The sequence below is a fragment of the Balearica regulorum genome, chromosome W, assembly GCF_011004875.1.
Source record: "Balearica regulorum gibbericeps isolate bBalReg1 chromosome W, bBalReg1.pri, whole genome shotgun sequence".
NCBI lineage: Eukaryota > Metazoa > Chordata > Aves > Gruiformes > Gruidae > Balearica > Balearica regulorum.
Genome location: NC_046219.1, coordinates 14,883,011 through 14,895,202, shown reverse-complemented (window position 1 = coordinate 14,895,202; position 12,192 = coordinate 14,883,011). Strand labels below are relative to the sequence as shown.

At 40.2% G+C, this 12,192-nt stretch overlaps 1 protein-coding gene across 1 annotated transcript in view; it reads right to left on the bottom strand.

Moving 5' to 3' along the window:
* LOC142599187 (guanine nucleotide-binding protein G(q) subunit alpha) overlaps nucleotides 1-12,192 on the bottom strand; it is a 225,609-nt gene that overhangs the window by 159,656 nt on the left and 53,761 nt on the right. The window contains exon 3 of the mRNA XM_075739072.1: nucleotides 9,963-10,147. Coding sequence (XP_075595187.1) covers nucleotides 9,963-10,147 — 185 coding nt within the window. The remainder of the gene's footprint in view (nucleotides 1-9,962; nucleotides 10,148-12,192) is intronic.

Sequence of the window (12,192 nt, the reverse complement as noted above, 5' to 3'; positions counted from 1 at the left end):
ATTGAGGCATACAACAGAGGCTTTGTGCTTTGATTCTGGAAAAGAATATTGTCAAAAAGAAATTAAAACAAACACCAATAATGTCATACATCAGGTTTTTCTTTGCCAACCTCCTTTTCCAGAAATAAAACACTGGATCTTTGTCTCATGCCTCACCTTTATGTAGTCACTTAAAATTAGACTTCGTATTCACTTTATTGTAAGTATGGAGGTACATGGGTCCATATTCTGAAAAGAGACGTGATCAGAATCACATAGTGTGAATATGTACTCAAATGTTTAGACTTTATACCTACTTTAATCAGGGAGAAAAAAAAATGCAAGAAAAAAAAGTATACAATCAAAGTAATTACATGAATACCTCTATCAGGCAATACATCTCACTATAACTTGGGACCGGCGCTGTTTAACATATTTATTGGCAACATGGACAGTGGGATCAAGTGCACCCTCAGCAAGTTTGCCAACGACACCAAGCTGTGTGGTGTGGTTGACACGCTGGAGGGAAGGGATGCCATCCTGAGGGACCTTGACAGGCTGGAGAGGTGGGCCCATGCAAATCGCATGAAGTTCAACAAGGCCAAGTGCAAGGGCCTGCACGTGGGTTGAGGCAATCCCAAGCACGACTACAGGCTGGGCGAGGAATGGATTGAAAGCAGCCCTGAGGAGAAGGACTTGGGGGTATTGATTGATGAGAAGCTCAACATGAGCCGGCAGTGTGCGCTTGCAGCCCAGAAAGCCAACCGTGTCTTGGGCTGCATCAAAAGAGGTGTGACCAGCAGGTTGAGGGAGGTGATCCTGCCCCTCTACTTGGCTCTTGTGAGACCCCACCTGGAGTACTGCATCCAGCTCTGGGGGCTCCAGTACAGGAGAGACATGGAGCTGTTGGAGCGAGTCCAGAGGAGGGCCACGAAGCTGATCAGAGGGCTGGAGCACCTCTCCTATGACGACAGGCTGAGAGAGTTGGGATTGTTCAGCCTGGAGAAGAGAAGGCTCCGGGGAGACCTTATAGCAACCTTCCAGTACCTAAAGGGGGCCTACAAGAAAGCTGGAGAGGGACTTTTTGCAAGGGCATGAAGTGATAGGACAAGAGGTAATGGCCTTAAGCTGAAGGAGAGTAGGTATACATTAGATATTAGGAAGAAATTCTTTACTGTGAGGGTGGTGAGGCACTGGAACAGGTTGCCCAGAGAGGTTGTGGAGGCCCCCTCCCTGGAAGTGTTCAAGGCCAGGTTGGATGGGGCTTTGAGAAACCTGGTCTAGTGGAGGTTGTCCCTGCCTGCAGCAGGGGAGTTGGAACTAGATGATCTTTGAGGTCCCTTCCAACCCAAACCATTCTATGAAATAAAAAACTAATACTAATAATAATAATTTAAAAAAATCAAACACTTGATTAAAAGTTGGTTATTTTATAATTTTTTTTAAAAAACACAACTAATTTGCCTAACAATTAGCCAATCTTCTAAACCAAAGCTGAATTGTATAATAAGAGGAAGCTTTCTTGCATTTCAGACATTATGACTTTTACCACACAGGAAGTGCAAACTGAAAAAGAGAGACCAACAAAATCTTCAGAAAAAAAGGCTCATTTTAGCTGATGGTTTCTTAATTCAATTCTTATTTCAAGCAAATCTTGTGAGTTAGTAGAAATGACCGACAAAGACATGAGAATGAAGAGCTTTTAGTGATTTCACATAACATAAATGGAACATATCTGGATCAGTCAGTTTCCCACAAAAATGTTTATTGGGGGAAGGAAATATTTTAAGAAAATATTTCAATCTGAAATTCTTTCAGAATTAATTGCTGAATTATCTAAACACAGAACTTGTACAAATGAATCAACTAATTAGGAAGTTAAATATAATTTTTTCATAGAGTAAAATTATTTATATTTGTATATTAAATATTATATATAAATACCCATATAGTTATATTAGTACTGTTAATAAAAAGTCAGAATCGTTCCAGGACTGTGACATCTCATTACCTTAAAATAAACTCCAGACCTCTATTACATAGAAAAGTTGCCCTGAGAGTATTTCACATTTTTATTGTCAGAATGCATGCTCACATGAATGTTTCTTTTCAGACACAGAATAAGAAAAATAACTATGTGAAAAACATATCTGAAATAAAAGAGAAACGATACTTATAAAAAAGAAACAACAATGGCAAAAGAAAGCTAGAAACATCTTCGTACGGTTACTGTCTTTTAACCCCTGCAGGAGCGATTACAAAATCTACAAGAATCTGTAAGCAAGCATTTTCACCACCCATTCTCTCTACTAGCAGTAAAATGGTGGAATTGGAAAGATAAAACATGGACATCACACCCCACACATATGCTTTTGTATATGAGTTATCACTTCCAATTGGCAAAGGGTAGTTAATCACTTAAAATATTATGTTTAAAAAAAAAATAAAGTGCTTCTCTTAAAATGAAATATAAAAGGAGGAATGAAGAAATTTTAATGCACTGAAAAATGAGGAGCTAACACTGAGTTTTCAAATTTATGTCTACAGTATCCTATATTTGGCATATATATTCCATAAGAAAAGTTCCTACTCTTTTCGAAATTAAATGTTAGTTCATGCATGAACTTAAATGTGATTAATTCATTGAATTTTTGGGGCTTTCAGCTGTTCTAAAATGTAACATTTAAGTTTGCAGAAATGAAGGTTTAGACAGTCTCCTCATTTCATATGGGTGAAATTACCTATAATTTTACTGGGAAGGTGAAAAATGTTTGCTTGTATATTTATATGTTTATTTTTAAGAAAGATATTCTCAGCTCTTTGAATGACCTTACCTCCAACACACAATCATTTTTCCTACACTTGGGAAAAAAAAATTATCTAAAAGTCACTTCTGTTGGGATAAAATATGAAATAGTAAAGCAGAATATAAGAGATGGAAACAAGTAATTTACAAATTCATTGGAGCAACACAGACAAATGCAAGAAATTTCTGCTCTAACCAAAAGGTAAACAAATTACAGAAGTGAGTGAAATGGTAGGAAGACGCCAGGATATGTTACTACATTGATAAAAAGATGATTTAAAAAGAAAGTTTGCTTCAAATATAATGAAAAATTAAAACAGTTGAGAATAGGACAATATGGTAAGGTCATAGGTAAATAGATAAAAACTTTATAATTGTATTGGGTTTGTGTAGCAAGGTTTTGGTAGCAGGGCAGCTACAGGGGTGGCTTCTGCAAGAAGTTGCTAGAAGCTTCCCCTAGGTCCAATAGAGCCAATGCCAGCCAGCTCCAAGACGGACCCATCGCTGGCCAAGGCCGAGCCAATCAGCAATGGTGGCAGTGCCTCTGTGATAACATATTTAAGAAGAAAGAAAAAAAAATGAAAAAAAAACCCAAACAAATAACAACCAGCAGCATTTTTGCAGCCAGAAGGAAGAGTGAGAATATGTAAGAGAAACAACTCTGCAGACACCAAGGTCAGTGAAGGAAGGGGAGGAGGTGCTCCAGGCACCAGAGCAGAGATTCCCCTGCAGCCTGTGGAGAAGACCATGGTGAGGCAGGCTGTCCCCCTGAAGCCCATGGAGGATGATGGTGGAGCAGATATCCACCTGCAGCCCATAGAGGACCCCACACCGGAGCAGGTGGAGGCACCTGAAGGAGGCTGTGACCCCGTGGGAGCCTGCGCTGGAGCAAGCTCCTGGCAGGAGCAGTCTGTTCCTGAAGGTCTGCACCCCATGGAAGAGACCCACGTTGGAGCAGTTTGTGAACTGTAGCCCATGGGAAGGACTCACTTTGGAGAAGTTCGTGGAGGACTGTCTCCCATGAAAGGGACCCCTCAGTGGAGCAAGGGAAGAGTGTGAGGAGTCCTCCCCCTGAGGAGGAAGGAACAGCAGAGACAAAGTGTGATGAACTGACTGCAACCCCCATTCCCTGTCCCCCTGTGCTGCTGGGGGGGAGGAGGTAGAGAAAACTGGGAGTAAAGTTAAGCCCAGGAAGAAGGGAGGGGTGGGGGGAAGGTTTTTTAAGACTTGGTTTTATTTCTCATTGCTCTACTTTGTTTTCCTTGGTAATAAATTAGATGAATTTTTTTCTAAGTTGAGTCTGTTTTGCCCGTGATGGTAATTGCAAGTGATCTCTCCCTGTCCTTATCTCAGCCCAAAAGCCTTTCGTTATATTTTCTCTCTTCTATCCAGCTGAGGAGAGGGAGTGATAGAGCAGCTTTGGTGGGCACCTGGTGTCCAGCCAGGGTCAACCCACCACAATAAGGTAAAAACTTTATAATGTCAAATGTAAAAAGTCTGGAGAGAGACCAGCTAGGCACAAGAGGAATAAATGATTGACAGAGAGACAGTTAAAAAGAAGAGAAAAGCAGTTGGGGAGAGACCGAGATCTATTTAGGATTGTGGAAGTCCTTGTCAAAGTTCATTCTTTATGAAGCACTGAGGAAGAAATTGTTCATGGCTTTATTGAAACCCCTAAAGCTCTTTGATGGACATCCTCATGGGAGGAAATGTAAAGCTATTGGGGAGCCAGTTTTTACCTCATGTCAAACAAGGTTCCTGAAAAAAAAGTAATCTTTAATTTCTTTATCTGAATAGATGTTAATTGATTATGATACCTGAAATCTTACTACGCTCTCTTCCATGTTGGCTGGCTCTTAGGTAGTCTATTTCTTGCCAAAGAAATTGCATCAGGAGTTTCATGGTATTAGAATTTTTGCAGACAGTTAAATGCTTCTATTTACTGGGTAATTTTTTCTTTATTTTCCTCCAGAGGAAGACATCTGAGAGTACTAGGATATGTCGAATACTAACATGACTAGTATAAATCTTTTTCCTGCAACCTGCTTTTAAGCTCTCTGCTTCAGGTTTGAGACACTGAAGAATATTGTTTGCACAGATGGTACAGTTCAGTTTTCTTCATCTGCTTGAAGAACCATTTTATTATGTGTGTTCCAGATCAATAAGCTATTCTTTAGAAGCATTTCATTTCAACATTCCAAGAATATAATTCTTTTTTAAAAAGGCCATAAATCCCACACATTCTGCATCAAGAGCCAATGAACCTCACACACAGCTTGCATGCTGCTGCTTGGGATTCAATCCTTCATACTCTGCATATCAGAGGTATATGAGGGAGGTCCTTTTCTACAACCTATGTTTGTTCAACATGAAATTTCACTGAAGAGATCCAAAACATTTAAGACTCCAAATTGTTTACTCGAGATGATAATGTATGTTATTTGACTCCATACCTGATCCTGATGTCTTACTTTTGTCTGTTTGTTACAGTAGATTCATCCGACTTATGGGGGGGAGGGGGGAGCAGCTATCAACAAAGTAAACTTGGCCTTAAAGATAATGTCAGTAAGATTTTGGACTTTAAAAGCATTTTCCCATACCTGCTTGTTTTATTTTTTAAACATTCCCTATAGGAAATAGGCTTAAATACAGAAACAACTTCAGCAATGGAACCACTCTTTGAAACTTATAGCAAACTTCTTGGTCTACAATAAGATGTAAATTTTATGTTTTTCGGTCTCTATATTTTCTTGTAACCTGTTCTGTTACTATCTTACTCACATTAGGTATCTTGTTATAAATATTTAAGAAGTCTCACAGGAAATTATGGGCATGGATTCAAGTAAGATTTCCTGCCTGCTAACCACTACTGAGTGACACCTTCCTGACAGTCTGTAAGAGGCAACTGTCTTCTGGAAATTACACTGAAAGGGAACAATAAGGGGTAAAAGCGGTAGTAGTTCTTTAGTACAGTAGTAGATTTATTTAGTAATTTTGCAGGCAAACAATTCTGAGAATTGCTCAAGTCCATTTCTGTAAAAAAACACCTAAGGCTTTTCTGTATTTTATAAATCACTTCTCCAAAATTCAAGATGCATATAAAAACTTCACAACTTCTGGTTAAAAAATAATGGAAACACAGTAATATTTACTCAAAAGGAAACTAAAAACCAATCCATAAGCCACCATTTCTTATGTCACATCCCTAAGAGAAGAGATAACCCTCACCCATTATCTTAAACCTCAGTAGAGCTCATATTCTGGAGATGACAAAAGAAGTGTGATTAAAGAAGTATTATACAATGCCCTACCATCAGTTATGAGACATTACAATGTAAACACTAATATTTACATTTCTCAATTAACTTTCGCTATTCTGATAATAAATCTTTCAAAGAGCCTAAATTATTATAACATAGGACAATGCATTTCAGACTCTGCCTCTTTAATTATATTGGTGACTGTGAAACCAACACAACGCTGGAAGAACTAACTTCCTTAATTTAAAACATGCCTCTTCCTACATTGATGATATTAAAATAATCCAGCCTAGATGTCATTTTTTACACTGTACAAAGATCCCAACTGCCTACTTAACTGAACTTTTTCAATTTGATAAAAGGGTCACTTCACTCTCTTTTTCTTTAGGTTCAGCCACATAAACATCAGCTTGAGCTGTAGTTTTCTAAGCTATTGTGCAAAACAAGTACTGTGCTAAAAAATATGTTGTTACTCAAACTTTAAGATATTCTCTCCAGAGACTGAATTTCCTGATATGAGATTCAAATTAATAGGAAGAGCCCTTCCTGTGTTTTTTAGGTTGCAAGGCTAATGAGTTTGCTTTCAATGGAGAAAAAAAAAAAGGGGAAAAAAAAGGGGGGGGGGGAGAAAAAAAATTAAAAATATAAGTTTGCATTTTTTAATTCCCCTGAATTAAAAAAATCCCCGTTTTTAAAGGAATTGCATCTAGAACCTGACAACTTTGGCAAGTTTTACTTTACTCCACACCTAGCCCTATTAGAACTGATGGGAATGCTTGTGAAGTAGCTGAGTGCAAAGATAGACACTCACTTTCAGTCAAGTTATTTTTATTTAGAGAAAGTGAACAGCTCTAGAAAGGTCTGGCCATGTGTATACAGCTATGCCATATCTAACTAATTCACTTCAACTATCTAAAAAAATTCTATATAAATTCAACACTCAATTTCAACAATAACTGAAGAATATATACTTTGTAATATAATACAAGGAAATAATTTACTGATTTATGATTAGGACTTGCATATACTACAGCAAAGTGACATTCAATATCAGTTCTGAAGAAAAACATATGCTTCACAATCAACTAACTTTTCAAGTCAGCTTGTTAGGAAATTCAGTGCTTTATGTACAGCAAAAACATGGAGCTGAAATACACATGCAAATTTCCTTCTTAAAACTAGTTATACCAGTTATACATTTGATTTCAATTTCTGAATGGAAAAAAAATGGAAAGAACTCAGGCTAATCAAAGATAAACATTACAAAATGCTTTAAATGTATTTTCTTTTACTAAATTTCAGTGATATCATCACTTTCAAAAGAATTTGCTTATTCTAAGGCCTTGTAGCAAAAGTTTTATTTCATAAATAAGAATACCATGGGACAAAGCCCTGGAAGGAAGAGGGGCCCAAGACAGCTGGCTAATATTCAAGGGTCACCTCCTCCAAGCTCAGGAGCGATGCATCCCAACAAAGAGGAAGTCAAGCAAAAACACCAAGAGGCCCCCGAGGATGAACAAGGAGCTCCTGGGCAAAGTCAAACAAAAAAAGGAAGCCTACAGAGGGTGGAAGCAAGGGCAGGTAGCCTGGGAGGAATACAGAGAAACTGTCCGAGCAGCCAGGGATCAGGTTAGGAAAGCCAAAGCCCTGATACAAATTAGTCTGGCCAGGGATGTCAAGGACAACAAGAAAAGCTTCTATAGGTATGTTAGTGAGAAAAGGAGGACGAGGGAAAATGTGGGTCCCCTCCGGAATGAAACGGGCGACCTGGTTACCCAGGATATGGAGAAGGCTGAGGTACTCAACGACTTCTTTGCCACAGTCTTCACTGGCAAATGCTTGAGCCACACGGCCCAAGTCACAGAAGGCAGGGAATGGGAGAATGCAGAACCACCCACTGTAGGAGAAGATCAGGTTCGAGAATATCTAAGGAACCTGAAGGTGCACAAGTCCATGGGACCTGATGAGTTGCATCCGCAGGTCCTGAGGGAACTTCTGGATGAAGTGGCCAGGCCACTCTCCATCATATTTGAGAAGTCCTGGCAGTCTGGTGAAGTTCCCACTGACTGGAAGAGGGGGAACATAACCCCCATTTTTAAGAAGGGTAAAAAGGAAGACCCAGGGAACTACAGGCCGGTCAGTCTCACCTCCGTGCCTGGCAAGATTATGGAGCAGACCCTCCTGGAGACTATGCTCAGGCACATGGAAAATAAGGAGGTGATCGGTGACAGCCAACAGGGCTTCACTAAGGGCAAATCGTGCCTGACGAACATGGTGGCCTTCTATGATGGGGTTACAGCGTTGGTGGACAAGGGAAGGGCAGCTGACGTCATCTACCTGGCCTTGTGCAAGGCATGTGACACTGTCCCGCACGACATCCTTGTCTCTAAATTGGAGAGACATGGATTCGATGGATGGACCACTCGGTGGATAAGGAATTGGCTGGATGGTCGCACTCGAAGAGTTGTGGTCAACGGCTCAATGTCCAAATGGAGAACAGTGACGAGTGGCGTTCCTCAGGGGTCGGTCCTGGGACCAGCACTGTTCAACATCTTTGTTGGGAACACGGACAGTGGGATCGAGTGCACCCTCAGCAAGTTTGCCAACGACACCAAGCTGTGTGGTGTGGTCGACATGCTGGAGGGAAGGGATGCCATCCAGAGGGACCTTGACAGGCTGGAGAGGTGGGCCCGTGCAAACCGCATGAAGTTCAACAAGGCCAAGTGCAAGGGCCTGCACGAGGGTTGAGGCAATCCCAAGCACGACTACAGGCTGGGCGAGGAATGGATTGAAAGCAGCCCTGAGGAGAAGGACTTGGGGGTATTGATTGATGAGAAGCTCAACATGAGCTGGCAGTGTGCGCTTGCAGCCCAGAAAGCCAACCGTGTCTTGGGCTGCATCAAAAGAAGTGTGACCAGCAGGTTGAGGGAGGTGATCCTGCCCCTCTACTTGGCTCTTGTGAGACCCCACCTGGAGTACTGCATCCAGCTCTGGGGGCCCCAGTACAGGAGAGACATGGAGCTGTTGGAGCGAGTCCAGAGGAGGGCCACGAAGCTGATCGGAGGGCTGGAGCACCTCTCCTGTGAGGACAGGCTGAGAGAGTTGGGGTTGTTCAGCCTGGAGAAAAGAAGGCTCCGGGGAGACGTTATTGCAGCCTTCCAGTACCTGAAGGGGGCCTGCAGGAAAGCTGGAGAGGGACTGTTTATCAGGGAGTGTAGTGACGGGACAAGGGGTAATGGTTTTAAGCTGAAGGAGGGTCGATTTAGACTAGATGTTAGAAAGAAATTCTTTACTGTGAGGGTGGTGAGGCACTGGAACAGGTTGCCCAGATAGGTTGTGGAGGCTCCCTCCCTGGAAGTGTTTAAGACCAGGTTGGATGAGGCTTTGGCAAGGTGGTCTAGTGGAAGGTGTCCCTGCCTGCAGCAGGGGGGGTTGGAACTACATGATCTTTAAGGTCCCTTCCAACCCAAACCATTCTATGATTCTGTGATATACTCACACACAAGCAGATACCCCCACCTATTTTTCCAATAATTTTATTTTTTCCTCACATAATATTAATGGAAAACCTTAAGTAGTACTGGTACAAATCATAAAAATGGCTTAACTGTGCTCTGGCCAGAACATGGACTGGGAGGAAAAGAACAAAGATAACTAAAGTCACAGATAAACACCAGCCTGCCTTTTACCCTCTTGCTATGACAAACCCCCTAGACATCTTGTTAAGAACAGCATGTGTGTTGTCAGAGCAGTGCAAAGCGCAGAAAACTAGAGGCAGGACTAGAAGAAGCCCTTTTCTTTTAAACTTTAGGTAGAATATAATTTGTACATGATGTATAATTTTTAGAGACCTTCAGTACATTTCCTAAACATAAAAGAGGAAAAGTTTCATCTATGGAAATAAACAAAAATCTCACCTTATTATGTTCATACTTGTATGGGATTTTGAGGGTATCCATAGCTCTGATCATGGCCTGCATTGCTGTAAATATATTCTGATACACCAATTTTGTAAAGCCCCTTTTGTCTTCATCAGAGTAACCTGATCCATGAATGATTCTCATCTGTTTGATGAATGTGCTTTTGCCACTCTCTCCTGTGCCTGCAAAACAAATAAGAATACAGTTCAGCCACTGGACACAAATGTGACTTTTCTGCACAAAGCAGACAGCTTGTTCAGTGCAGGGCAGAACACTGTCAAGTGGTTATGGTACTTGCTACAAGGACCAGTTCAATAGCAAAACAGCAGTAACACAGTAACAACTGAAGCAACGCTGAGTTAAAACTTTTATTTTGAAGACAAAATAGAAGTAGGAAAAAAAAAAAGATAGCAATGAGTTAATAACTAATCTAATAAATAAAACAAAATATACACCCCAAAATATCTAGACTATACCACTGTGTATTTAAAATTATAAGCATAAATTTCCATTCCTGAAGATATAGTTCTCAACAACAACTAACTTTAGGGAATTACTATGAGATGTTCTATCACAAAAATTCATAGAGTAAGAAAAAAAAAAAACATCTTGCTTGGCCAACCTTCAGGACATTATGGTAAGCAGCAATATACAACAAATACATAAATTTGCTAGTAATGATACCTGTGAATATTGAAATATTAAGATCAATTCAAGGAATTAGAGCCATTGCTCAATAGATGTAACCAAACAAAAGGGAAACCATTGTAACTTAGAAAATAATTAGTTGTAAGATAAGAAGCTCTGGAACAATCTCATTCTAAACAGCTCGGCCTTGGAAGAACAGATGCACAAAGATAAGAAAGTTACAAGGTGATCACAAAACCACCCTTGAAGGATAAGGCATATGTGATACCAGGAGCGAGTCTGAGCCTTCATCTGAAGACCCCCGAGGACCACCCGGAGGTGCCAACAAACATGGGCGAAAGACATTAGCATATGCTAACGAGTTCCCGGAAAATCTATGAATGTGATAAGCATTACTCAGAAATATACTGAATATGTATATTAACATAGCATAAATACTTGCTAGTTTTGTCTTTTGGGTGTGCACGTTAGGTGGAGTTATCCCCCGTGCACCCAGTGCTGCAATAAAGAATGCCTGCTTTCTAAAACTTCAAAATAAGTCTTCGAGAGTGAATTATTTTGCCGCTTTATGGTAACAGTAAGGCAAATAATATAACAATTACAGTTCTGCAAACTTCAACCTCAGAAACATATAAAATCAGCTTTAATTAAAATTTGGCTCATATTTGTTAACAGAGTCATTACTTCCTTTACATCTTTGTACTTTACACAAAGTACAAATAATAACTTATAAATTAACATTCTGAATGTTTAACAATTTAAAGTTAAGATCTGCTTGTTGGTAATTTTGCACAGAATATATCACACGGCATTTTTTCCTTTGACCCAATTCAGTCTCTCTGTGATTAGGAGAGCTTATCTAAGCAAACAAATCATATGAATAATTTCTAAGGAGGAATTGAAATTTAGAACAGTTGCACAGCCATATGAATGCTTTATGTTCACCTAGCTACTTAGCCCCCTAAGAAATGCAATGCATTTACCTGCATGCAGTGCTGCTTAGTCTTTCAGCCTGGATTTTATTTTGATCATTTTTATAACATTTTCATGCCTCATTCATGGTCTAATGTTTGGCTCCAGGACAAAGAAAGCCTTATGCTTTACATGATGTTTTAGGTGTCTCGAGTAGTGTATTTCACAAGCAGTGCAATGTAAGGTTAAAGCATGATGCTGTGCTGACAACCCTTAAGTATTTCTGAGGTAGTACACTCTAAAATCTAACCTGGAAGCCTCTAAAAGCTTTTGTCTTTACTGTATGTGACTGTTCATTCAGCTCCTGCTTAGTTTTTTAGCTAACACAGCTCTTGCTAAGGCCTGATATATGCTGGGAGCAGCACCATTAGATCAAAACCAGAGCACCACATAGACAGGACAGGTGGCCAGAAAGTGCTAAAAAGCTATTATACAGCCATTATCACCTGCAAATGGCTGTCTCCTACAGCTATCATCTTTTTCCCTAGCACTCTGGTCAGAATCTGCTAACTTATGGAAATGGTATAGACCAAACCTCCAAGCTGGAAGGTATAAAATATTAGCTTACCCAAAAAGCTTTTAAAGTGGATCCAACAGCAACTGGACT